The sequence below is a fragment of the Folsomia candida genome, unplaced genomic scaffold (genome assembly GCF_002217175.1).
Source record: "Folsomia candida strain VU population unplaced genomic scaffold, ASM221717v1 Fcan01_Sc002, whole genome shotgun sequence".
NCBI lineage: Eukaryota > Metazoa > Arthropoda > Collembola > Entomobryomorpha > Isotomidae > Folsomia > Folsomia candida.
Genome location: NW_019091194.1, coordinates 18,084,603 through 18,109,493, shown reverse-complemented (window position 1 = coordinate 18,109,493; position 24,891 = coordinate 18,084,603). Strand labels below are relative to the sequence as shown.

Sequence of the window (24,891 nt, the reverse complement as noted above, 5' to 3'; positions counted from 1 at the left end):
CTTTTACTTTGTAACAAGCAGGAGCCTTTGTTGTCATGCTAAAAATGATATGAAATGTCACCCACCAGAATCTGAAGAAAAGTTTATTGCATCAGTAATACTATAAATTTTGGTTGTACGTACATAAATAGGTTCGCAGGGAAGTTCGTCTGTGTAGCAGATGTGTGTGCATTTTAATGTAAAGTACCTCAAATAAAAGTTTTATGAGACATCAAGATCTGCATCACTTTTTCTTCGGGTCTGACGGCTTTCTGAGATCAAATAAAAATGCTCAATTTTTATATATTTCACAACGAATATGATGTTATTCTGTTGTCACTTTTTCCGGTTGTACTCGTCCACGATGCTTTTGGTAGGCTCAAATTGTCCAATGGACTTGTGCTTCATTTGCAGAGTCCACATCGGAGGGCCAGGTGGCTCGTTCGTCGCCACCACAGGTTCTGGTGGACGTGGAATAGCTGGGACTAATGGCGGAGCTTCACTTCGTCGACTGGTTTTGTAGATACCTGATGAAAATGATACGAGGTAAAATCAAGCCAAGGCCAAGACACATGGAAAACTTATATGGTCCCCAACAGACCCACGCATCAAATCTGCGCCATCATTCGCCTGTGCACAAGACAAATCGACTTCATTTAATGATTATAAGCTTTTTGTTTTGACAAGAAACCCGAGAGCGGTGGTGAGTCCAGCAGTAACGGACACCAAAGTTCATAGGATAATCCTATTACATTTGATTCCTACGGGACTTGAAATCACATCAGGTTTCGTTACAGCACATTGATCACAGTTGTAGTTACATCTGCAACACAATACTGACAGGAGCAGAAAGCCTACTCCTCACCAACGTGCAATCTCTATCTACTTTCTACTTTCACCGTGCACCTCCGTCGCTGATAAAGGTGGGAGGAAAGGTTAGTCCTATTCGTAGTCCTGTGCACCGCATTCTCGGCCATTTATGTACAATACCAGCCGTTCAAAGCTTAATAATTTAGCAAGGGATTGAACGAGATAGAGAACATCACTTTTGACACTACACGACACTTGGTCAAACGTAATTGTTGAGATATGGCAGAAATGAGTCGCAGCAGTGGAACCAGAGACGTCATTCACCGAAAACCTGTGAAAATTGCATCACTGAATGCCTTGAAAAACCGATCAAATCTCAACGGTAGCAATTTAATCCTATATTTTATAGAGGGGGTAAAAAATATCGCAAAAATTTATTAGGCTACGGGGTGCGAGTTTTATTGAGGAAAACGCAATTTATTTATAAGATAAAATTGGATTGCAATGAAAATGTGGGAAAGTCCCTTACAAAACAATCTTCTGCACTTAAACCAGACGCACACACAGAGAGTCATGCAGTCGTAATAATTTGTGTAGCTGACAAAGTTATCTTCACATAAAAAACCCCATCAATCGATAGAAGGACGAGCATGCAATAATAAGAAGCTGTCAGATTTTCTTCTCAGCTCTAATCCTCGAGGGAGGAGAAGAAATAGATGATCTGTCAATGACAATGACGGTAAGGAACTACATGTACACGTGTACGTACATATACAGACGAATGATCAGACATGACACCCTCTGGATTACCACAAAGTCTATTCTCATCTTCCCTCGTACCTCGCTTTCTCTTTTGAGCACACACACCTACGTACGTCATATGCATGTCCCATGACGGAATCTTAACAATATGGTTTGACACAATCTCTCGCATTTGAATAAAATGCGACCAAATGGGGAATTAAGTCACGGGAGACTTTAGTAATCGAACATATGTAGAAATCTAGGGTGAAAGACTCACTTTTACTTTTCTCCCGAATATTGTTGTTCTTTGCGTTTGGAGGGGGTTCCAAGCTGGCAATGTACTCTTCCTCCCGTTCCTTTGCTTCATCTTCCAAATCCTCTTTTGTCTTTGGACCCTGCACACAAATCACATATTTCTTATAAATCATGTTTTGCATGCATGAGCAGTTCTCTTCATTTATTTAAATGCGAGTCGGCCAGCCGAGATGACATAATAAATCCCACTTGTCATCCCAACAATAGAAATACAAAAGCAATATGCCAATTACGTGTAGAAGTTCCTTTACCGTTTTATCCCTTTTCAATACCACTCCAACTTTCTCCATGACCGGAATCACTGCCTCGATAGCGTTCTGAACATCTCGGTCGTTTTCCGAGTTTTTTATCTTTACCAAAGTTTCTTCCAGCTTTTTCAAAAGCGTGGCATCTTCCGACATTTGGAGCACGCCTTTCAAGTCTGGCATCATGTTGACTGCTTTCAGCCGAATGTTGGGAATGTTGTCATCTACAAATGTGTAGGATTGTCAGTCGCGATTATTCAGCATAATTTTGTAGTGATTTAAGTTATGTACCAGTCATGAGCAAGGTGGACTCAAAAAAATGATCACGGTAATACTTTCTTGAGAAAATTTCCATGATTTTCTTGGACATGAAGAGGAACAGCATTCTGTCATGAACACTGCGACCTTGAGCGAAACCTGTGTGGATAATTTTTCCCAAGAAATTTTAGATTGCATACAAACCGTAACATTGCCGTGCACCAAAGGCTCGAATGATTGATTGAAGATCATGGCATAAAATTCGCTGGGGGCCTAACTTTGAACTTTGATGTTGGAATTGGAAGACTAAAGTTTGCATATAAACTTTGATGCGTATACAAAAATACGTTCTCTGCTATCACCTCAAAGAAACATGTGGGAAAATGATGTGCTTATGATATGCAAATACTACATACACTTAAAAACGAACGAATGTATATGTTGGTATGGTGGAGAAGAAAGTATGCAAGACATTGTGATGATTATCTGTTGGGGTTGTTTTTTTAGGAATGCACAAAACCAAGAAAGGTGTTTTCGAGCCACAATAATGGCTAGAAAAGAGACATTTAAACTCGTTTTTCCGAGTCCACGAACAGCCCAAACTTTACCAGGTTTGCTTTTATAGCTACACAAAATACCACAAAATGCGAAAACACGGCTTGGCCCAAATTCCAAATGGAAATTTAGAGATGGGGACGAAGAGGGACGTTGGCCCCAGATGTACTAAAGATCTCGTCTGCATACCTAAACGGCTATTACACCTCAATAAACAAGACTTTAAGCCAACACCTGCCAACCACCCAGAAACTTTGTGAAAAATGACTTCACTTAAAACTGCAAAATCCATAAATGCATAAATAGGAAAATACATGGAATAAGCTAGTCTGCTTTCACCACAATAACCATTTAAAATCCTTGAGCAGCAGACAACAAGATCCCTAGATTAGAAGTGTGCAGTACTATAGATGTAGTGCTTCTATAGTCGCCAAGCTATAAAACTTTCACCTCAATGAACATGTTGATGTAACCCAAGCCAACAAGAACTATTTGTGCACCATGTGCACCACGAATGTGGGCAAGGAATCTATTTACTGTGATAATGGTACGGATGCGAGGCTACCAAAAACCTCAGTAGTACGACAACACGTCAGAAATATTTTCCATTAAGAATGTACATCATATCACAGAACAAGAGTAAGATCTTTGGGCTGCCTGCTTTGTTGAGCAACACGACCATACACATACTTTCACTTTCCGTGAACAAAGTGTCGTCAGTGTCAGAGGACGCATTGCTAATCTGGAAAAATGTTATATGAGTGTCGATTCCATTAGGGAAGTTTTAATAGCCCCAATATTTCACCACCACCATAAACTTTCACCTAAGGGACAGTAATGCTATGGCTAATGGAGTTGGCCATCCTGTTCTATTTTTCTGGACAGGATTGCCGTGTGGGTGTCTGTTGCGCTGGCACAGAAAGGAGCTCCATTAACTCGTTTCCTCCTCCTCCTCCTCTAGTTGGCACAATTAAATTAATGGACCAATATTTCCTCACGTCTTCTTCGTCGTCGTGATCTCACCTTCTTTTATCCTCCTCCGAATCTCTTCCCTCTGGTGAGATCGTCGACAGTGGCGGAGGAAGGAGACAATCGCATCTGCTGCTGCTATTCTGCAAGGCAGTTGTCTCTGCAAACAATAAAATAAGTGGTAATTGTACCCAAGCAAAGCCGCAAACGCATGCTTGACCTTCTGTCCAACTAAAATTTTAAACACATTCTGCTCCCGAGCTTTCTGTGAATATATCGACGTAAATACCTATTTTTGGCTCACCTCTAACCGACTAAGGAGGAGAGCTTCACCACCTGCCCCTCTCAGATCTTGATGTGCTTTGCATATGTGGTAGGGTCCCATGAGTGTACTATAACCCTGAAGTGGTTTGACTCCATGGCCACATTTGCGCCCGCCACACCCACTCAAAGGGATGAAAACCACAAAAGTTACCAACTTCAAAAATCCACCAAAAATCCAATTTTGATCGGATTTTGATAAAATTTACATTTTTGTAATCCCAGATACTTGTTTGATCATATCCAGTAGCAATCTCAACTTTTTTGAAATTTTCGAAATTTTCGGGCATTTTCGGGCTGATGAATTATTCGAAAAAATTCAAAATTTCAAAAAAGTTGAGATATCTATTGGATATTATCGCACAAGTATCTGGGATCACAAAAATGTAAATTTTACCAAAATCCGAGCAAAATTGAATTTTTGGCGAGGGTTTGAACAAGTGAAAACAGGGCCTTTTTCGTGTTTTTGGCCCCTTTGAGTGGGTGTGACGGGCGTAACTGTGGCCATGGAGTCAAACCACTTCAGGGTTTTAGTACACTCATAGGACACTACCACATATCCAAAGCACATCAAGATCTGAGAGGGGCAGGTGGTGAAGCTCCCCTCCTAAGATCAGAGTGTTGGGTCAGCAAATGGACTTTGAGTAAGATGGCTCTTTTTTCATGCAAAAGTGCTTAGTGTCGCAAGAAAGCATTACGTAAGACGAAATTGAGTTTGATGGAATGAAATGTGTAATTGATTCTAGTAGAAACTAAGCCACATGTACATTACATACATCGTAATTCTTATTCAGAGTTTACTTTAGACTCCAGGAATTGCACAATACTGAAGAAGCAACTTCAAACTCCTTGCTATTGAGTGGGAGTCGAAATTTAATCGAATGTCTCAACTCGACCCATAATCCAATTTCTTCTTTAAAGAAATGCTTAAAGAAAAGGAGCACGAGAAGAAGGCGTGGAATGTAATCTAACTCCATTACAAAGTCAGCATTACATACTTTTATGTACAGTAGCCAGATCCTTTCTAAGAGAAACTGTGATTCGAGTACCAAGAACTGATAAAAGTCTTGGAATTTCTGCTGCATGAAATGATGGGCATCAATTTCAGTGGCAGATCGCGTGGGTGTGGCGGACCAAGTCTTTTCGCAAAAGAATTTGGTGAACTTTATGCCAAGGTTTATACGTTAAAAATAACGGGCAAATTCACGAACCATGTGGAGAAGTCGGTGGAACAGGGCTGGAACAAAGTTATTGTACACATAGTCCACTGGGAAGCAGAAGGGCAGAACGGATAATTGTTCCAACATCGTGGCGTGCACTCGCCAATCGTTCGTTTGACTCAGTCGCATCTCGCAGAACAAAAGCGCACCTCCAATCTCAACAGTTGCGTTCGTCTAGAATATGAAGTAATAATCATGAAATAATAGCATGCCAGTAAACAAAAACATAATAATTTCATCAAGAGAACCACCTGGATACAACTTGATTAAAAGAAAGTAAATGAGCACCCCAAATATATAAACTTAATCAAACGAGTTTAATTTTATTCTCATCTAGAAATCTCTACAGACGTTAGCTTTCAAGTCCTAGTGGGACCATAAATCTGAGAAAAATTCATTGCTTCTCAAACACTTTCCTACGTCTGCTGGAAATTGCGTAAAGAAGATTTATGAATGGAGAAAATCGTGTAAACAAGTTTCACTTGCTTGCTTTCTCCACAAACTGCTCAACAGATCTTTCCGGTTGTATATAGAATGCGATGGGACATGAAAGGCATGGCCGTGAATGGTGGCGTAAGGGGATACATACATGAATATATTTATCCAGGCTTACCATTGCATCTGGAGAAATCAACTTTGCTTGGACAAACGCTCGTAAAATATCTGCCAAGTTTGGCATGATAGCTTCAACCACGGTTATATCGTCGTCAGCAAGAGAATAAACGACCTCGCCATTCAGGAGGGCACCATCGGATCCCAAGTATTGCATAATCTGCATATCCATCCAAGTTCTTTCCCTTATACGTACATAAATGTTTAAGAGATCGCAAAACTTTTAATCTTACGGGATAAATATTCTTGGCCATTTTCGCTCTGACGGATGGGACAGGATCGTGCATCAAGTCGACAACTATGGGATGCAGCCCATGACGAAAATCCACCAAAGGTTTGGCGAATTTGAGAAAGGGGAGAAAGCTGGAGGCAATATTGGCTCGACAGGCCCAGGCAGAATCGTCCTTGACACCGTCATTATTGTTTCCTTTGATGAGGGTTAGAGCTGTGCCCGTTGGTTGACCTGCTGGAGAGGCTTTCGAGGTACTTGGGGCGCCTGTGCCAATCAGCGCTTCAAGCTGTTCAAAGCATAAAACTTTAATCGGCGTTTTAAAATATGGAAAAATGTGGACTTGTAAAATTTAAAATAAAGTTAAACTTAATTTTTAAACTTGTCAAGAGTGAAAAAATGTTGTTGGAGGAATGATGAAATGGAATAATGAAATGAAACTTACAGCAGAGTGACGCCTGTTAAATTCCATGTTGGCTCGGAAATTAATAAAGCCTGTGGGCATCTAAATTCATTAAAACAAAAAGTTTTTTAAACGAGATTAAAATGTTTTATGGAATAGATTGCAGTTCTCACGCTTTGCTCGTTCCCTTTCCCTGAAAATTGGGAGCTTGGGAGTCCATATCGACTCAGTTGAAGACATGCATCCAAAAACCACAACTTATCCGCATTGGACAGAATCCCACTCCCTTCATTCGTTCAAAGGTCATGCAGGTCAGGCACGATAGGGTACGAATGAAATGATGGTACGCAATTGTAAAATTACCAGAGATTATGGCTGTGACTTGTCCAAAGTGACTCGTGAATTCGGTGAGCAGCTCCGTATTCCCGTCCACGTACGCTTTCTTGACAACTTTCTTAAAAATAGGCATCGCTGTTTGGAAAAACTCGTTTGCTTTCGGGTCCTTCACGTTCATCAACATCACGGCCTTTCCTAACGCCCCCAGCAAAGCTGTCATAACGTGAGCTGCAGTAAATTACAAGTTACATAAATTACACGGTTATTTTGCTTATTACGCAAGTAGAACACAACTCAAAAGTGAAAGCACCCGCACCGTCCATGTCGTTAAGAAGATTGTTGAGGATGGGGAATACTTTGTCCTTTTCTTTTAATTTGACGATTACTTCTGGTAGTCGAACACACATTGTTCCTCGCACAACGGAATCCTTGTCCCGGCACAAGGCTTCCACCGTGGGGAACAGTTTTTTGGCAACGCTGTACCAATTCCAATAAGAATTCGATTATTCCGCAGTTTAAAATTAATGTAAAACAGTCCAGATGCCGAATGAATTGCATTCTCTATTTTTCGCCTACGCTTCGTCTGGAAGTTTATTTGCCAATTTCTCCATGAGTCGACCTGCCGTTCTCTTCGCGTTCACGGAAGCTGTATCTTTTCCCAGCCTTTCCACTACATGTGGGACAATCTAAAAAACATGCAAAATTAACAAGAACGTGGTACGTGTTTCCATCTACGTTTGTATAATACCTCTCGTTGTAAATCTGCAGAATTTAGCTGGCCCACGAGAGAGTCGAAGCAACGATACCATGAATCTGAAACCTCTGCGGGTATAAATAAATAATTAATCACGATGATCATTTTTGTATCGAAAAATATTTCCAATACCGATTCATAATATAATACATTGGGTCCGTATTTACCAGTATTAGCAGAGGAAACCATGATGGAAGCAATATTAATGAGCTGCCGTGCCCTTTGCAGGTTCTTGGGTAACAAGAACAGCACAGATCTGGTCACGCTGTCGGCAACTGCCATGTGAAATTCTGGGTCGAAGTTTTGCTTTAATTCCTGAAGAATTAAATACGCAGATAAATTCACCGAGAATGATCATCCATTTTCTAAATCTTGTGATTTTTACACACATTCTCAATAGCTGGGAGCAATTCCTTGAAAGCCCGATCTTGGTTGGTGGAGATCATTTGAGACAAGTTTTGAGCTGCAAAGACTTTCTGTCCAAACTCGTTACTTCTTCAAGGCCATAAATTATTTTAAAGAAAATTTACTACACGAACAAAAATAATATATCCTTGATTTGATTAGTACTGCAAAATAGCGAGGGCTCGTTGAAACTCATCCTTGTTGTCATCGTCCTTATGTCTCTGTATATCAGCAGCCTATGTACGTACATACGCATATGTTGTTATTAAAATAAGTTAAATTCATAGTATGGAAATAATGTAGTCCTACTTTGGCATCATAGTCAATGGGAGCATCAATGGCGAACTGGGCAATTTCTGCAGGCATATTCGTGATACTCCACGCGGAACCCGCTCTATGAACATCTTTGGCTTCGTTGCCGGAAGGGGTGTGATCTTTATCGCAACACTGAAACACATCTGACGCCACGGATGGAACTTTGCTCTTTGCGTCCTGAGAGCTGGAAGGGTGCGACATTTTGGTTTTTATCACGGTCCACTTATTATGCAGAAAAAAGTACTGGAAAATGCAGCAGCGGATAATCACGTAAGATTGCATATGAATAATAATGTTGCTAAGGGTATTCAACAATTTCAATTATTTCATTGGCGTCATCATCACAGTTGCCAGTATTGTTGGATACAAGTCGTCAGACCACGATGCCGCTCTTCAAGTCACTAGATATATGGAAATATGTAAACTTGACGCTACTTCCTCCCCTCCCGCCATCATCGTCATCACCCCCGCTGCCGCTGTCATCGTCCCCGCTGCCGCCGTCATCGTCCCCGCTGCCGCCGTCATCGTCCCCGCTGCCGCCGTCATCGTCCCCGCTGCCGCCGCCATCATCATCCTCACCACGACCACATCCAGGACCAAGAAAGAAGAGGAATAAGCAAAAGAAGAGGACAGGACCAAGAAAATGTCCTCCTCCCACATCCTCCCGACCGCTCCCCCATACCACCGAGGGTTTAAATCCCGTTTCCGATGACCTTTTCTGTCCGGTGTCGGGCTGCCCAGGACCATCATCTTCAGCAACAGATGAGTGGATAGAATGTTCTGCATGTCTTTTGTGGTATCACACCTCTTGTCTTCTTTTGCAGGCCATTCCTGAAGATGACTGGTTCTGCGCAAACTGTCCCCAAATACATACACAAATAGGCCCCCAAGTAAACTCAAACACACCGTCGCCTGCAAATCAGTCTACTCTAGGCACACATAGTCAAATTACACAGTCAAGCCCCTGTACAAATCCACGTGCATCACAACCAATTTCTACATTAAGTACACCACTTTCAAATTTTATATCTAGCAAAGCAACATGTACATCTCTCACATTAGAGTGGCTAAATAACAATATAGTCCCAGGAGGTATAATTGAGAAAAATCTGTTACATGAAGCGTATAGACAGGACTCGTTAGGCATTTGCAAACCCTTAAACGATGCAGAAATTGGGAAATTGATAAAAAATTCATTTTCAAACATTAGGACCAAAAGACTTAGGACAGAATTTCATGGCGCTTCGAAATATCATTACGTAGGGATCCAGTTAAAATCAGAACAAGTTCCAGAAACTGTTTTTGATTTCAAATCTATTATTTCCTCTCTTAGGCAAAATTGTCCAACTCTCAAACAATGCCCCAAGGCCTGTAGAATTCCGGTAGCACAATCAATCAAGTCAGCCATAGATAAATGCAACTGAAAACACACCAGAGGCATGGCACCTTCTTTTGACTTTTCCATATGTAACATTACAATGTGATTCAAGGGCAAATATAAAGAATGGTCAAAGTCTTAACAACAAAATTAGAAATAATTTATCTATTTTTGAATCCTTAGATAAAAATACTTATCAGGACTATCTCATTTCACTTTCATCCAAAAATTCAGTCTTTGATAAGTCAGGTAGCAAAATCAACGACATAGGGCCAAAAGTCATATCTAAAGTTTCCGAAGGAAATATTCGTGGCGCGATACGGCTTTTAACATCAGATGATGTTGTCGCTCCCAATTCTTCAGCGACTTTGGACACACTTGTAGAAAAGCACCCACAACAATCTTCAGACAATTTTACTGTTTTAGATGAGCCTAACATTCCACCATTTACTACGACAACAGAGCAGGTTATCTCAGCAATATTCTCATTTCCTAGTGGTTCAGCAGGGGGTTTAGATGCATTACGACCACAAATTCTGAAAGATCTAGTTTCACAACATACTGGTGACGTAGGAACTCAATTGTTAGAATCTCTTACAAAATTTTGCAATTTTATGTTAGCAGGAAAAGTTCCTTTAGATATTTGTCCTTTCATTTACGGTGCAAGTCTTACGGCCCTTAAAAAGAAATCAGGTGGTATTAGACCTATAGCGGTAGGTTGCACTTATCGTAGAATAGTTTCAAAGGTTTGTGTGAAGGTCATGAATCATGTCTTTCAGGATTATTTTAGTCCAGTCCAAGTAGGTTTCAACGTAAAAAATGGTGCTGAAGCAGGAGCACACGCTGCCCGTAGATTCTTTTCCTTTCCACATCAATCACCTACAGCCTTCCTTAAAATCGATTTTAAGAATGCATTTAATATGGTAGATAGAGGGAAATTGCTTTCATCCGTTCACGAACTTGTACCTAACTTTGTATCCTTATATTAATCAGTGCTATAGATTCTCATCCAGTCTTGTGTGGAATTCTTCTTTAATTGATTCATGTAGAGGTGTTCAACAAGGAGATCCGTTAGGTCCACCACTTTTCTGTTTAACCTTGCATCCAGTCATTTCAAATTTAGGGTCAGAATTTAATATGTGGTACTTAGATGATGGTACATTAGGTGGCAATTCTACTACAGTGTTAGACGATTTTCAACATATTATCTCATGTGCAAATGAAGTAGGTTTAGAATTGAACTTTGATAAATGTGAGGTTTCAGTTTTAGGTCCACAAACTAACACGCAATGTATACTAGAATCTTTCCAATCAGTTGCACCAGGTATTTCATGTATGACTCAGGAAAATGCTGAACTTTTAGGTGCACCTTTGACTCTTGAATCTATTGAACATGTTTTCCGCAAAAAGATTCACGCTTTTACTAACATGGCTGGTCGATTGCATTCCATTCCAAGCCATATTGCGTATTATCTCTTGAAACATTCACTAGCTATTCCACGATTAGTTTATCTACTAAGGGCAGCCCCTATTTTTAAATCTCCACATTTGCTAGAGGAGTTTGATTCATTGCTCCATAATGCCTTAGAACAAATTACAAATTGCCAAATTAATCCTTTGTCTTTAGAAGAAATTGCATTACCAATTAAATTAGGTGGTTTAGGAATTAGACAATCTGAAACATTAGCAACTCCATGTTTCCTTGCATCTTCATTTGCCACCACTGACTTGGTTTCTTTAATTTTGCCCTCGTATGTCACTGCTTTGTCCGATTCACTTGTGACCGAGGCGCAGGACTTGTGGAAGTCAATTAGTTGTGAAGAACTACCTCGCAGTACAATTACTTCTTTTCAATCATCCTGGGAAAGTCCAATTTTCAATTACGTATCTTCACGTATCCTGGAATCATCCACCACCCCAATAAATACTGCTAGGACAAGTAGATGAACATGGTCTACATGGTCTTTCATGTAAAAAAAGTGCTGGCAGGCACTCTAGACATACGCAAGCCAATGACATTATAAAGAGAGCCTTAATTTCTGCAGACATACCAAGCATTAGGGAACCATTAGGGTGTTGTAGGACAGATGGAAAAAGACCGGATGGTCCAACACTAATACCTTACAAACAGGGACGCTCACTAATATGGGACTTTACATGTACAGACACTTTTGCCCCCTCTTATCTCTCTCACACACTTAGACATGCTGGCACAGCAGCAAAACTAGCCGAGACCAAAAAACACAAACTGTACTCTGAACTTAAAACAAACTATATCTTTGTTCCGGTGGCTATCGAGACATCAGGAGTATGGGGGACGGAAGGGTTGAAGTTCATCCAAGATGTTGGGAGGAGGATGAAGGATGTCACTGGACCAATGTCGACAACTTTTCTCATTCAACGGATTAGTTTGGCAGTTCAACGCGGGAATGCGGCATCAATCATGGGAGCTGTCCCCAGTCAACGAGGATTAGAAGAATTATTTTATATTTTAAATGATATGTCGTTTTATTTACAAAAATCATGTAAGGGGCCGAATGGTGATCTCGGACGCCTATCCGGATCAAGTAAAGGTTTTCCCAACCCACCAACATCGGGTTTTTCCTCTACTCCCCAAGCCAACTAAGTGTATTTCATAGTTTATCAATGTTTATGTTAATAATAAATAATTCTAGTAAAAAAAAAAAGTATTATTTCTAGTACCAAACAGCGCATTTATTCTGAAAAGTTGCGAGAACAAAAAATGTTCAAAAAATCATAAGCAAGTAGACGGAAATAATAATGAATAATTTCGATCGTTTAAATTTAAATTTCAAGGACAGTGGAATTTCATCATTCTAAACAATTTTTTTACAACATATAACTTGACACGGAACGGAAGGAGGGGCACCCTCAACATTCTACTTAAATCAATAAATTAATCAAGGTCCTTTCTATTCATAAATTAACAAAAAACCGCTCAGTACTAATAAATTTGTAGAAAATATCATCTTAATCCAACTTTCCAAAGTTGCTTTTCGTAGCTTGTGGTAAAGTAGTAAGAGTAATTCTTCGCGGCGGTCGAGCCGAAGATGATGATCCTGAAGATACAGGCGACGGAGGACAATTAGGGTCAGTGACTTTAGGCGATGCAGATATTTCTGAAATGTTAGTTGTCAGACTAGGAACTGTTTCCGATACCGAAATAATTCTAGCTGATGTAATGGAATTTTCTGACTTGTGTTTGTTTTCAGCAGAAAGAGAATTGCCATCATCTGTAGCTGAACTGTTTGACGATTCCATTATTGGCATTGATTCTTCCATGACCCGCCTGAATTTTATAGGCCCAGTTAATAGTCGATGTTGTTCTTCAGGTGTTAGATCTCCTTGTTTTCGTTTCTGCGGGGCATTCGGTGATGTAACAAGGGGAGACACCATGGTTGTGGACAAGCGACGAACAGCAATTGGTTTAGCCGTCAACGGTGGAGTCATTGGATACTTGACAGTCGAATTTGATACTGATGAATCAGTGGCGGGCACTTTTTCTGTTCCATCACATGACTCTGGTTCACTATTCTCGTCGAGAACAATGACTTCTGGTTGACTCTGTTGTTTAGAGCTCGAATCGTCACCTCCTGATGTTGCAGATGGTTCTATCGCTTCAGCTTTTGGGGTCTTCTTAACCCAAGCGTCCATAAACGTTTTTCTTTTGGATTTGCTTGTTGGAGTTGATGAAGCTGACTCATTATTGTCAGTTTGCTTTGATAATTGGTCTTGAGTGGACGGAGATTGTTCTGTAATTGAAGCAAATCATACACATTTATTGTAGCTAAGTATTAATAGATTAGATTTCAACTTAGCAACTTAAAACTTAGCAAAATGTCGTCAAATTCTTGGGTAACAAATAATTATATTTTTTTTACCAGTCGGGTTGGACGACATCGTTGATATAACCTTCTTAGGCCCTGCAGGAGAAGACGAGGAGGAGGAAGCGGCAATATTGTCAAATAGAGTTGTAATCTTGTTGGATTGAACAACTGGCTTTTTCTTGATCAAGGGTTTCGTTTCCTTATCTTTTGCCGTTTTTGCATCAGGTTTCGGTTTAGGAGTTTTCTTTTTCGATTGTTTTTCAGGCTTGGGTTCAAGGGGTAAGATCGGGAAGCAATCACGTGTCAATACAGGAAACGGGTTGTCTGCCTCTACAGTGAATTCATCTCCCAATTCCCCCTTCTCAAATGTAATTATTGAACAGTAGCCATCGGTAGATGAAACAATCAGAGCTAGACCATTCGCTGCCCAAGTGATATCAGATATCCTTGCTAGGTGAATATTTCGGATAACAGCCAACGGTGAAGAAGACGCAGTATCACCAATTAACACTAAAATAGAAGTAACAATTAAGAATCAATGTTTATTTAATTCTGTTCTGTCTGTAACTATAAGCATCATGAATTTTTTAAACAAGTACTTTACCAGTGTCATTAGTAGCGACAGCGTAAACCAAACGATATGGCATTTTCATCAAGGCATGCTTATCATCTTTCTGGGTAGCAATCCTTCCGATGCAGGAAAACGATCGTTCATTCTTTTTTGGATGGACGATGCCTACGTTGATCACAAAGAAATAGTTTCTAGATTGTTGACTAATAAACAAATAATAGCATAAATGAACAAGTTAAAGTGGTTCCAACTCACCGTATGAAACAGATTTTCTATACTTATTGAAGTAAATGGGACAAAAACGGGTAGCAATGGAATATGAATCTAGGGTAGGAATCACGGCACAAGGATTTGTCCAAGAATGGCGACAAAAGACGATAATGGAATTATTGACTGAAGTCGTCTTCTTTTTAACTTTCTTGTCTTTCTTCTTATCACTCTCGTCTGCAGAAGAAGTTTTTTCTTCATTGTCCATCGCTTCCGACATATTTAGTGAACCGGAAGTGGTCTGTCCTGGCGGTAAAAGTCCTCCTGGAACAAGCAGCAACTCTCCTCTTGGTGAAAAACTAAGGCGGCGACAGAACGTTGGGAGAAATTCATCTTGAAAAAGCCGATTCACAAATGCTGGTGCCTTCTTTGTTACAGGAACTTCCTGTTGTACTTCAGTTGTAGCATCTTGAGCAAGGCCAGAAACTGGCACGTTGTTCTCTTTTTCAACATTATCCAACTTATTTTGTATATCGGCACTAATCCAATCGTCAGGGTATTTGAGTGCTTTATGAGTGGTTTTCTTGGTCTTGAGATCGAAGAATCGTAGATTTCTAAACAATAAAATTTTAATTATCAATAAACTCATCGCGTTCATGAACATAATATTAACATAGCATTTGTGGCTGACCTATCAATGCACATTGTCGCTGCGAATTCATGTAGTGGATCATATGCAACGCCATGAACGAACCCTGTATGTTCTTTTTCACTCCAAACATGTAGGGCTTGTCCCTGAACAATTCCCATTTAAAAACATTTAGCCAATTCAAGATAAGTTATGATTGCTTGTAGTGTAGCTTATGAATGACATTATAGTTGATGTATTAATTAAAAGATAAATTGCAAATTAAAATTATTAGTAAATTATCTTGAATCAAATTGATAATTTGAAATTATAACCTTCTTCACATCCCAGTACACTGCGGAGTTGTCGATTGAGCCGGATATCAAGAACAACCCATCAGGAGACCAGCACAAGTCGCTGACATCCTCAATATGTTTTCGCATAGACTTTTCAAACTGCCAATTCTCTTCGTTCTCTGTCGTCTTTTCGCCACGATTCCACAAAATTATATATGCATCTTAAATAAAAAAAAATAAATAAAAAAATATGAAATATGTTATTAGTTATCGTCAAACTACAAATAACTCTTAGTGACTTACCATCTCCTCCTGTCGCGATGTACGAACCATCAGGGCTAAAGCGGACGATGTTCAATGGCTTCTCATGCCTCTTTAATTCTGCCACGCAGGTTAACTCAGGCTTCAAAGTATCGGCAGCCTTGAGATGCCAGACCTAAATATCAAAGAATGGTCACAGTAGTGGTTATTATGCTGATTAATAAGTAGGAAAATTAGGTAAATGTAAAAGCATTACCAAAACTTGGCAATCGCCACCCCCACTCGCAATACGATAGAAATCTGCATCTCCTTTCGTGGTGGGGTCAAAATCGACAGAAAGAACGGGGTCTCTATTGTGCCAAGCGATTTGCGGGATTACAACACGCATTTTTAAGTAACAAAGAGTTAAACCACCCCTGAAGATGACAAACTCAAATAATTTAATTGTCTAAAAGTGAAAATCCGACTAAAGGAAAACTTTAATTAACTCCCATCCGAGCAGCGAAGGACGTCGTGAAAGAAGAAAAGAAAAGAAAAAAGTCGTGTCTTGACTTGTTCCAGTTTGCGAGGTCGAGTGTTGCTTGGCCAGAAACAAAGTCGACCTCTTCCCGCAATTGCTTCCCTCCTCAGAAAAACTGATTGAGCAGATGGGCAGACTCGTTGTCAGAGAACCCCAATGAACCCCAACAACCGGCAACGACATGCATCGAAATTTTGTTTATCTTTGCTTTCATAATAAACTCTAAAACTCATTAGTAGTGTTTTGTTTTTAGCAAAATGAAAATTGTTTTGCATGTTAATTACTAAGTAGTTGCTCCTGATTTTCACAGTTGACACCAGCCACGTTCTTACTTTAGTGTTAAATAATACATCAACAGAACAGCACGTACAGAAATATGGAGAAGCCTGTGTACATTTATAACGACAAATTAATAGCTGCCAGTAATTGTATCCCGCATCTCCGAGGACGGGTAAGATGTTTTGTTAAATGTACCCATTGCATGTTTGGATTGTCAACAATACACTTATATTTGTATATATTATTTTCAGGCTCAAATGGTTCATGAATTGATCAAAACTTGCGGATTGTTGGAATTTCTTGAGATGCGTCCACCCAAGCCAGCCACAACTGAAGATCTTCTTACTTTCCATTCCAGTTTGTACGTCGAGTTTTTAACCAACTCCACATCAGCAAACACTTTTAACAACGACTCAAGCCCTGGTTCAGAGGAAGAAGAGTTTGGCCTAGGTTTGACAAGATTTAATTTTTTTGCGTCTAGATACTAACATTTTATTGTATTTTAGGATATGACTGCCCAACATTCGAAAATATGATTGATTTTGGGCAAACAATAGCGGGTGGGACTATCGCCGCGGCAGGAGCACTAATTCAAGGGTCAAAGATTGCTATCAACTGGTGCGGAGGTTGGCATCATGCCCAGAGGTATATGATAAAATTAATAATAATCCATCCATCATTTCTGATCTATTTTAAGTTAGGTGAAGCTTATATGAGGTGTACTGTTTATTTATATTAGAGTGTTACGTATTTACTCGCAGAGATGAAGCAAGTGGATTTTGTTATGTTAACGACATCGTGATCGGAATTCAATACCTAATGAAACATTTTAAACGGGTGTTATACATCGATCTTGACTCCCATCATGGTAAAAAAAAAAGTTCACAAAGTCATGTATGCATGTACGTTTGAAGTCATTCAAATTTTACCATTTTGCACAGGTGACGGAGTTGAAAATGCTTTCAGTTACACAAACAGAGTCTTGACACTGTCACTGCATCATTACGAGGTGGGATATTTTCCTGGTACTGGTCGGATACAAGATGTTGGCTACAGTCGCGGAAAGTACCATTCAGTAAATGTTCCCCTTAAGAGTGGCGTTGTCGATGCAAGTTTTATCTCAATGTTCGAAAAGTAAGCTAGGTATCATTTTAATATTTGATCTAATTTTAATATTTTTGTTGCATTTGTAGAGTGTTTCAATGTGTCGGGGAAAATTTTTGTGCTGATGTGATAGTTGTTCAGTGTGGTTGTGATTGTCTATCAGGAGATCCATTGGGTAATTTCAACTTGACGGAAAAGAGTTTAACTCATTGTGTCAAAACAATCCTTCAGGCAAACTTACCAACAATCTTTTTGGGTGGAGGTACAATGAATTTTCGGATTCACCTTAATTACCCAGTAATTGTATCGTTATTTCCCTCTTACTTAAGGTGGATATTCTCTGACCAATGCGGCAAAAACATGGACTGCATTAACTTTCACTATTCTTAACCGTGAAATCCCATTTGATATTCCAGAGCACGATGTAAATCCAAATTTCATTAAATATTTCTAAATCGCGTATAGTCTTTGAATACGTGATATTTTCTGTTAATTTGGCTGTGTAGTTTTTCCTTCACTATGGACCTGATTTCACATTCCAAGTTTCAGAAGGATTGAGAAGAGACGAAAACACTACCGATTACTTGGCGACAGCACTACAAGAAATTAAGGGTATGTTAAAAATGTGTAATAACTAGTGAGAACGTGTGTGAGATACTTAATATTCGATTTTTAAATTGCAGAAAATTTAGAGAAAATCCCCAAAATTGCGAAATCATCTAATATTACTTCAAATAATAATTTCGAATCCCTTGATCCTGTTTGTCAGGGCATTTTATGAAATTCGTGATCATAGCGCATTTAAAATTATATACATATGTAATGTTATTGTAAATTCTGTGTAGTTTTTTGTTTCGCTATTATTAATTTTCTGTATAATAAATTAATTTCCTTGAATTTTGTGTCACTATCAAATCAACTCACAAGGGACACTCACGACCTGTCGTTTGAGTCCAGGGTACCCACTATGTTTTTTAGAATCTACTAGGACCCCAGATGAAGGATTCATTCATATTTCCGTGTAAAACTCATATTTGGCGCCATGGCGTGGCGCCAAATTCGCCAAATTTGATGGTTTTTCATTTTAAAACTGCCATAACTTTTGAAATCCTGGACGGATTTTCAAAATTGTTTGCAAAAATCATGACAAGGAGTTCAACTTTCGTATTCTATGAAATTTTTTTCAAAATTATCGTTTTTAACTTTTCGCAAAATTTCGAAATTTCGGGTTCGTCGAAAAAATGCTAAAAATATCTCAAAAATTAAAACTTTTTGATTTTTATTTTTTTCTCTAAAATTTCAACTTTTCTGATCATTTTAAGCATAAAATTTTAAAAATCCGACATAAACTGCAAAAGTTATGGGGGTTTGAAATTGGTCGAAAATGCAAATTTTTAAGTTTAGCGCCACGCCATGGCGCCAAATATGAGTTTTACACGGAAATATGAATGAATCCTTCATGAGGGGTCCTAGTAGATTCTAAAAAACATAGTGGGTACCCTGGACTCAAACGACAGGTCGTGAGTGTCCCTTGTCAGACTTGAATAGCATGTTTAATCTAATCTCACATTCCCTGTTGTACATGGGAGATTCACAGTTCTTCTGACCTTGACGTGACATGTGTTGTTTAACCAGTCCAAATGGTCACATACACAATTAATTTTCCCATCTAAGTAATTACTGAAAGAAATCACCTATATAAACTAATTTTTGGGCGGTCTAAAAAATTTAATTTTTGCCGAAAAATGGCAGACAATAAGCCAGCATTAACGGATGCAGAAATTGCTCAAATTTGTAAATCTAAGGATCCAGCTACAAGTGTAAGCAAGCCGATACAAATTCTGTAAAGAGACTTACATGCAACTGACTTTGACTTAATATAGGTTAAATTATTAATTATAATTCCATTTCTTTTAGGATTTTCTTTTCCAGCAAACCATGTACCGCATAAAGGACCCCAGAAAATCACTTGAGTTTTACACCAAAGTTTTGGGCATGACCTTGTTGAAAAAGTTAGATTTTCCAGGGGCAAAATTTTCTCTTTTCTTCATGGGCTTCGAAGCTGAAAGCGATGTTCCAACGAATGACCAAGAACGCACGGTCTGGGCCATGTCCAGGAAAGCGACTTTGGAGCTAACGCAGTAACTTTACTTTCACTTGATTGTTACGACTTTATAAAAATTACGCATATTTATAACTAATTGGGTATATTATGTTATAGTAATTGGGGGACAGAGAGCGATCCGGACCAGTCGTATAAAATTGGGAACGCTGATGGCATTGGATATGGTCACATCGGCATCTTGGTTCCAGACGTGTACGCCGCATGCAAACGGTTTGAGGAGCTCGGGGTGGAATTTGTCAAGCGTCCTGATGACGGACGAATGAAAGGTTTGGCGTTCATCAAGGATCCGGATGGCTACTGGATTGAAATATTTTCCACAAAGACGGTTGCTGCAAATACATAACGTTTCTCGGTTCAGAGTCAAGGTTTTCGCATTTGAGGGCGTGTTTCTCGGGGGACTAATCTTATTATTTCTGTTATTGTTGTCGTACACGATTGCTTGACATTTAGTATCTAGGTAACTCTTGGCTCTTTTAACGGTTGCGACAAATGGTGGAGTTACAAATAAAATAATTATTTTTTTAATCGTTGGTACACGTCCCCTGGGCCTGTGTACCAACGACTTTGACCTTTAATAACTTTTGAAAGGGCAGACATAGAGACTTGATTCTTAAAGATGAAATCATCGTAATTTTTAGCTTGATTTTTTAAGCAAAAAATCTCGAGGCTACTATTTCGAGAATTAAATTTGAAATCTGCAGCGTGCAACCTTTATTTAGCCCGAGTCAGGGTCAGTGTCAGCTTCTAAATTTTAGTCAGACGACCTGCACCAACTACTATTCGTAATCGGCAAAAATGTTCCCATAATCCAGCATGCAAAATTTCAGCTCATTGACCAATTTTAAAACCAATACGGGTCTCAGTCTTCTGAGACTCAGACTTCTGAGACTTTTCTGGGCTGGGCCCACAAAAATATTCATTTTCATATTCTTTAGTCTGATGTGCCCTTACCTATGATACAGAATTTCATTTTTATTCTACCAATATAAAAAGCAATGTGGGTCACCTTGTTAAATCTCTGTGGAAAAAATCTTAATATTTACTTCATATTTTTCAATCTGGTCTACCCCCGCGGGGTCATGCCAAATTTCAGTCTTCTACGAGTGTCTGGAGCGAATTTCATCTTTTTAATACAATTTTTAAAAATCGATATGGGTCACCCCCTTAAAGGTCCCTCCACATAAAAATGTTTTAATTCATATTTTTTCATCAGGGACCATTAGCAATCTCTGCACTAATTTCAGCTCGATTGGATAATTTTCAACAATCGGTATGGTATCGGGTCCCTCCAGTCGAAAATTTTCCCAATTTAAATTCATGTTCTTCAATTAGACACCATTAGCAATCTCAATGCCAATTTTCAGATTTTGAAATACTCCACCCACCCAGATGACCACCACCGGTCAACCACTTAATCGATTTCGCCCATCTTCAAATTTAACTCCTCATTTGCCACATACTACACATACCAAATTTAAAGTCGCTAGGACGAGTTTAACGAAAGTTATCGTAAAATAATCGAACGGACAGACGGACGGACATGACGGTTCCATAAGCACTTTGACTGAAAATTACATTTCCAACTGTAACCAATGACATTTTCAACAATTTTTAGTTTTCTAAAAATGAAAATTTATTTTGTAACTCGGCCATTTGGCGTAACCTTATAGATTGATAAAGTGTCAAATAATCTTGGTTGTCGTATGCCTCGACATCAGTTACCATATTTGCGCCATGCATTATCGATATTTTATCGGCACTTTATCACTCTACAAGGGACCCTAAAATTAACTGGATACTAAAAGTCAAGCAATTTTGATTGCTGACAATTTTGAATATGTAAAAAACGTGTCAATTGTTCCCGGATTTTATGTTCATTTACAAAGTCGGTTAAATTTACATAATGTGGAATAACATTAAATTAATCCTCGAATCAACCCCCCAGTGCAAAAACCTTCATTCAGAGTTATATGAAACGTACATATATACTTCGCACGATATTATATTATCTAAATTGTTCTACTCAATATGCTAATAAATAAATTGCTTGCAATTTAAATACTTTCAGTTTTCAAAAGTTTTTATTCAATTTCCAAACATTGTACGGACCACACAACCAACTTTTTGTCACTTATCCGTCAATTATCCTTAAATATTGTACTCCGATCATCATATTTAATTACTGCTAACGAAAGTAACATTCCTAAACATACATATTTCGAGAAATCTAACAATCCCCACGCACACGCACTCTTGCATGCATAATATTTAACAATTATTAATTACTCTATGGAACGAGTACTTTTTATGAATCATAATATTTTTAGGGTTAAATTACTAAAATTATTATTTATTATAAATTGTGTTTGTATGTACAACATAGCAAATGAAATGGTGCGACCAGAACAAAACTTGTGATTGCCCGAATAAATATATTGTTTCGAAAAGAGGGCATAGCCTACACGGGTGGGTGCGGAGCGTGGTGTGGTGGCGAAACAATACTTTTTTGCTTAAAGATAAGGTGGGTAACTTTTTATTTTCTAAAATTATTTACTCTGATCGTGTATGCCGAATTTGTTGACCATAATCCTGCTGCTTTTGTATTTATACATTATTACGTGCAAGAGTGACCTATATTGACTAAAAAGTGACTGCATTTAAGAAACGCTGCACAACAAGATTTGTGATAAGCAAATTAAGCACGTCATTAATTTCTACAATTTCACATTGTGCTGATATCCAATTCGTGAAGAAGAATGGTGGTCATACGTGTATGTCCAGAACCTTAAGTTTGGTATTGTTAGCTAATAATTCAACATGACTGACGCATATGTCCGTGTTGCTGGTTGTGAATGATTGATTCAGTTCAAATAATTTCCAACTTATCATTATTAATTCTATTTAACCTACTTATTACATACATACCATAAGCTTTAAGTTACAATTAACCTTTGTACAAATTTGCCACGAAAGACGTTAGATTTACAGCTAAATATCCTACTCCATACACGCATAAACTTTCATATGTGTATATTTTGTGTTCCACTGATTTTGTGATTGTTACAATTTTTAGCAAGGCACATTCTAATGATGAGACGATTGAATTTTACAAAAAGAAAAAAAAGATCAATAATGAATGGGACAGCCTAATTTTACAACTCTTTTACTCTTTTTACCTTCTTTTCTGAAAATTAAATGTAACACAAAAAAACGGAGGAACCGAGATCTGGCTCTAAGTCAAACAAGTAAATATTTTTCTTAGATTATGTTCTCTTTAAAATTATGCTTTTAGAGATCACAAACGCTGGCACTGGATTGCTTCGTAGATAAATTCACAAAATAGCGTGAATAATACTCGGCCAGCAGTCTATAATAGATTTTTCGAACAAAAAGACAAACATGAACCAAGAAGAAGCGGATGACCATCATCATTGTTATCGATAAAGTTACATTTTACACGCTAACTAAAAGTATCTACACTTTCCTGCATGGTAAGTAGAACTATAAAAACTATACATTTTTTAGTAACCTCTGTTTTTCCATCGACTGCTTCAAGTACAGCATAAGAATTTTTTTCTTGGTAACATTTGATCCAAAAAAAACCAAACTACATACAAATACATATGTAATAATGTCTGGCTTAACTCAACGTGTAACTAAAATGAGGAATAATTTGCATACATTCATTCACGCTTATAACCACAGCAAATATACCGTCTTATCCCAACAGGATTGAAATATTATTATCATAGCAAATAAACTTTTTTACAAATTGTTCCCTGTACCATTCCAATCAATGTAAATAGTGCCACACCGAAGCACGGCTTATTCTTAATTTAATCATCGTAATAAACAGAACAGCACAAAATAATGTATGACGCTAAAATGATGAATTAAAAAATAAAACATTTATCGCGCATTTTACTTTTATGGATGTAAATATGTTTATACATAAGTAACATTATCCACTGTGGTCGAGGTTTTTTTGGGGCGCCTCATAAATCAGAAAGTGAAATGGTTATAAATATTCCATGGCCGCTTGTCTTTACAGTCATCAGAGTCTGGTTTTTCATAAAACTAATAATTCCTAGCTCATTATGATTCAAAATGTATGAACCAGCGTTTAGAATCTTATCAATTATATGCGACGCATATAAACTATGCAGGTTATGTACAGTTGCACTACACCTAGCCCTTACTTATAACAACTGAGTCGTCACAAAATATATAAATATTTATCGTAAAATTTGTAGTTTGGCCCTAAATGAAATACAGATAAATATATGTAACTCGTCTTAAATGCAAAAATTACATAACTAGAAATATTAAAGATCGATCATAAATTTTCGATTTCTCTGGTTGGTTAAAGTACCGGGTATACATTCTCTTCGTCCTCAAGCCACACACAGTTCCACAAAAAGTACGCAATAAACTATGTGCTGTAATATGTGCAAGTATTGGAAATTACAGAAATCTGATTTAGTGACTTTTCGTTACAATATAATTTTTCCGTATTTTTTTCACATGCTTTTCACGGCTTAATAATTTGTGATTGGATTCCATTTCTTATTTAGATATTCCTTAAACTAATTAGGGTAACAATCGGGTGAATAACTTTGATCGAAGCAGAGGTCGGAACTATATTCCTCCTCCTTCTCCTGCATAGCTCTGGTACCCCTGTTGTGATCCATACGTGCTGATGGTGAAAGTGATATGACAAAAATGATCACAAGTAATAGTAGAGAGCATTTCTCTTTGTGTTGGTCATCTCGAAGAATCATCGCTATGTAAATATGGATTGGTAAATTTGGGCCGTTGGTTGGTTGTTGTGCTGGGAAAGCGTAGAAGATTAGGTACATTTATCAACTTACAACTAAATACTACAATTAATATATGTATGTATCTTCCAGCTACACTATTGTATTAATGTGAATTATAATTTATCGAAAGAGCAACAACGACACATGCATTGCATTGGTTCACGAATGGCAATGCAATGTGTGTGTATTAGTAGAATTTCATCACTGTCGATTAATGGATTTCTTCTTCGTTTTGGGAAAAAGTGTTTTGTGATGTCGCTCTCAATCGTCTTCCTTCTTGTCTGGTTTTAAGTCAACCATGGCGTGTAATTCTTCTGGGCTGTATCTGCAAAGAGACGACCAATAATGAGTAACGAACGTAGGTTGCATCATAACTTGTATCAC

General features: G+C 38.3%; 5 protein-coding genes across 10 annotated transcripts in view; 2 read left to right on the top strand and 3 right to left on the bottom strand.

Annotated features, from left to right (window-relative positions):
• Positions 1 to 70: 70 nt before the first annotated feature.
• LOC110845138 (serine/threonine-protein phosphatase 4 regulatory subunit 4) lies at positions 71 to 8,808 on the bottom strand. The gene is made up of 19 exons (XM_022091501.2): positions 8,465 to 8,808; positions 8,321 to 8,391; positions 8,140 to 8,245; positions 7,918 to 8,065; positions 7,745 to 7,818; positions 7,573 to 7,682; positions 7,313 to 7,473; positions 7,024 to 7,224; positions 6,834 to 6,946; positions 6,703 to 6,762; positions 6,262 to 6,546; positions 6,030 to 6,188; positions 5,408 to 5,590; positions 3,930 to 4,035; positions 2,385 to 2,510; positions 2,100 to 2,317; positions 1,811 to 1,928; positions 320 to 506; positions 71 to 251 (listed from the first exon to the last, which is right to left on the bottom strand). The coding sequence occupies exons 1-19, from the start codon at positions 8,750 to 8,752 to the stop codon at positions 224 to 226; spliced, it is 2,742 nt and encodes a 913-aa protein (XP_021947193.2). The 5' UTR covers positions 8,753 to 8,808; the 3' UTR covers positions 71 to 223.
• A 3,730-nt stretch (positions 8,809 to 12,538) lies between these two features.
• On the bottom strand, positions 12,539 to 16,198 carry LOC110844072 (chromatin assembly factor 1 subunit B). The gene is made up of 8 exons (XM_022090187.2): positions 15,916 to 16,198; positions 15,702 to 15,834; positions 15,438 to 15,619; positions 15,166 to 15,269; positions 14,523 to 15,088; positions 14,301 to 14,432; positions 13,751 to 14,206; positions 12,539 to 13,621 (listed from the first exon to the last, which is right to left on the bottom strand). The coding sequence occupies exons 1-8, from the start codon at positions 16,045 to 16,047 to the stop codon at positions 12,840 to 12,842; spliced, it is 2,487 nt and encodes an 828-aa protein (XP_021945879.1). The 5' UTR covers positions 16,048 to 16,198; the 3' UTR covers positions 12,539 to 12,839.
• A 168-nt stretch (positions 16,199 to 16,366) lies between these two features.
• LOC110844525 (histone deacetylase 8) lies at positions 16,367 to 18,459 on the top strand. Of its 2 annotated transcripts, none has more exons than XM_035847424.1 (9): positions 16,367 to 16,630; positions 16,710 to 16,908; positions 16,965 to 17,103; positions 17,220 to 17,326; positions 17,400 to 17,583; positions 17,652 to 17,824; positions 17,892 to 17,986; positions 18,069 to 18,174; positions 18,246 to 18,459. In XM_035847424.1, exons 1-9 carry the CDS (start codon positions 16,556 to 16,558, stop codon positions 18,341 to 18,343), a joined length of 1,176 nt encoding a protein of 391 aa, XP_035703317.1. In that variant the 5' UTR covers positions 16,367 to 16,555; the 3' UTR covers positions 18,344 to 18,459. The 2 variants fall into 2 exon arrangements, with proteins under 2 accessions (XP_035703317.1, XP_021946437.1); XM_022090745.2 differs by having other exon boundaries at positions 17,400 to 17,592.
• A 599-nt stretch (positions 18,460 to 19,058) lies between these two features.
• LOC110845059 (lactoylglutathione lyase) lies at positions 19,059 to 21,748 on the top strand. 2 transcript variants are annotated; one of them, XM_022091418.2, is made up of 4 exons: positions 19,059 to 19,382; positions 19,480 to 19,703; positions 19,784 to 20,052; positions 21,652 to 21,748. In XM_022091418.2, exons 1-3 carry the CDS (start codon positions 19,308 to 19,310, stop codon positions 20,028 to 20,030), a joined length of 546 nt encoding a protein of 181 aa, XP_021947110.1. In that variant the 5' UTR covers positions 19,059 to 19,307; the 3' UTR covers positions 20,031 to 20,052; positions 21,652 to 21,748. The 2 variants fall into 2 exon arrangements, with proteins under 2 accessions (XP_021947110.1, XP_021947109.1); XM_022091417.2 differs by having other exon boundaries at positions 21,633 to 21,748.
• A 1-nt stretch (position 21,749) lies between these two features.
• The window catches only part of LOC110845057 (protein C-ets-1), a 61,534-nt gene continuing 58,392 nt past the window's right edge, over positions 21,750 to 24,891 (bottom strand). For all 4 annotated transcript variants that reach the window (XM_022091414.2, XM_035848763.1, XM_035848764.1 and 1 more), the window contains one exon: positions 21,750 to 24,832. In XM_022091414.2, coding sequence (XP_021947106.1) covers positions 24,769 to 24,832 — 64 coding nt within the window. In that variant the 3' untranslated portion in view covers positions 21,750 to 24,768. The remainder of the gene's footprint in view (positions 24,833 to 24,891) is intronic.

Bases quoted from the DNA above. Each gene is read 5' to 3' on its own strand.
- LOC110845138 (XM_022091501.2), bottom strand. From the start codon at position 8,752: ATGCAATCTTACGTGATTATCCGCTGCTGCATTTTCCAGTACTTTTTT. The intron at 8,246-8,320 runs GTACTAATCAAA...ATGGCCTTGAAG, and splicing joins CGAGCCCTCGCTATTTTGCA to AAGTAACGAGTTTGGACAGA. The intron at 507-1,810 runs GTGAGTCTTTCA...CATTTTCATCAG, and splicing joins TATTCGGGAGAAAAGTAAAA to GTATCTACAAAACCAGTCGA.
- LOC110844072 (XM_022090187.2), bottom strand. From the start codon at position 16,047: ATGCGTGTTGTAATCCCGCAAATCGCTTGGCACAATAGAGACCCCGTT. The intron at 15,270-15,437 runs GTTATAATTTCA...GGAATTGTTCAG, and splicing joins TGTACTGGGATGTGAAGAAG to GGACAAGCCCTACATGTTTG. The intron at 13,622-13,750 runs GTAAAAAAAATA...CTTCAATTACAG, and splicing joins GATGTCGTCCAACCCGACTG to AACAATCTCCGTCCACTCAA.
- LOC110844525 (XM_022090745.2), top strand. From the start codon at position 16,556: ATGGAGAAGCCTGTGTACATTTATAACGACAAATTAATAGCTGCCAGT. The intron at 16,909-16,964 runs GTTTGACAAGAT...ATTGTATTTTAG, and splicing joins GGAAGAAGAGTTTGGCCTAG to GATATGACTGCCCAACATTC. The intron at 17,104-17,219 runs GTATATGATAAA...ATTTACTCGCAG, and splicing joins GGTTGGCATCATGCCCAGAG to AGATGAAGCAAGTGGATTTT.
- LOC110845059 (XM_022091418.2), top strand. From the start codon at position 19,308: ATGGCAGACAATAAGCCAGCATTAACGGATGCAGAAATTGCTCAAATT. The intron at 19,383-19,479 runs GTAAGCAAGCCG...CATTTCTTTTAG, and splicing joins CTAAGGATCCAGCTACAAGT to GATTTTCTTTTCCAGCAAAC. The intron at 19,704-19,783 runs GTAACTTTACTT...ATTATGTTATAG, and splicing joins GCGACTTTGGAGCTAACGCA to TAATTGGGGGACAGAGAGCG.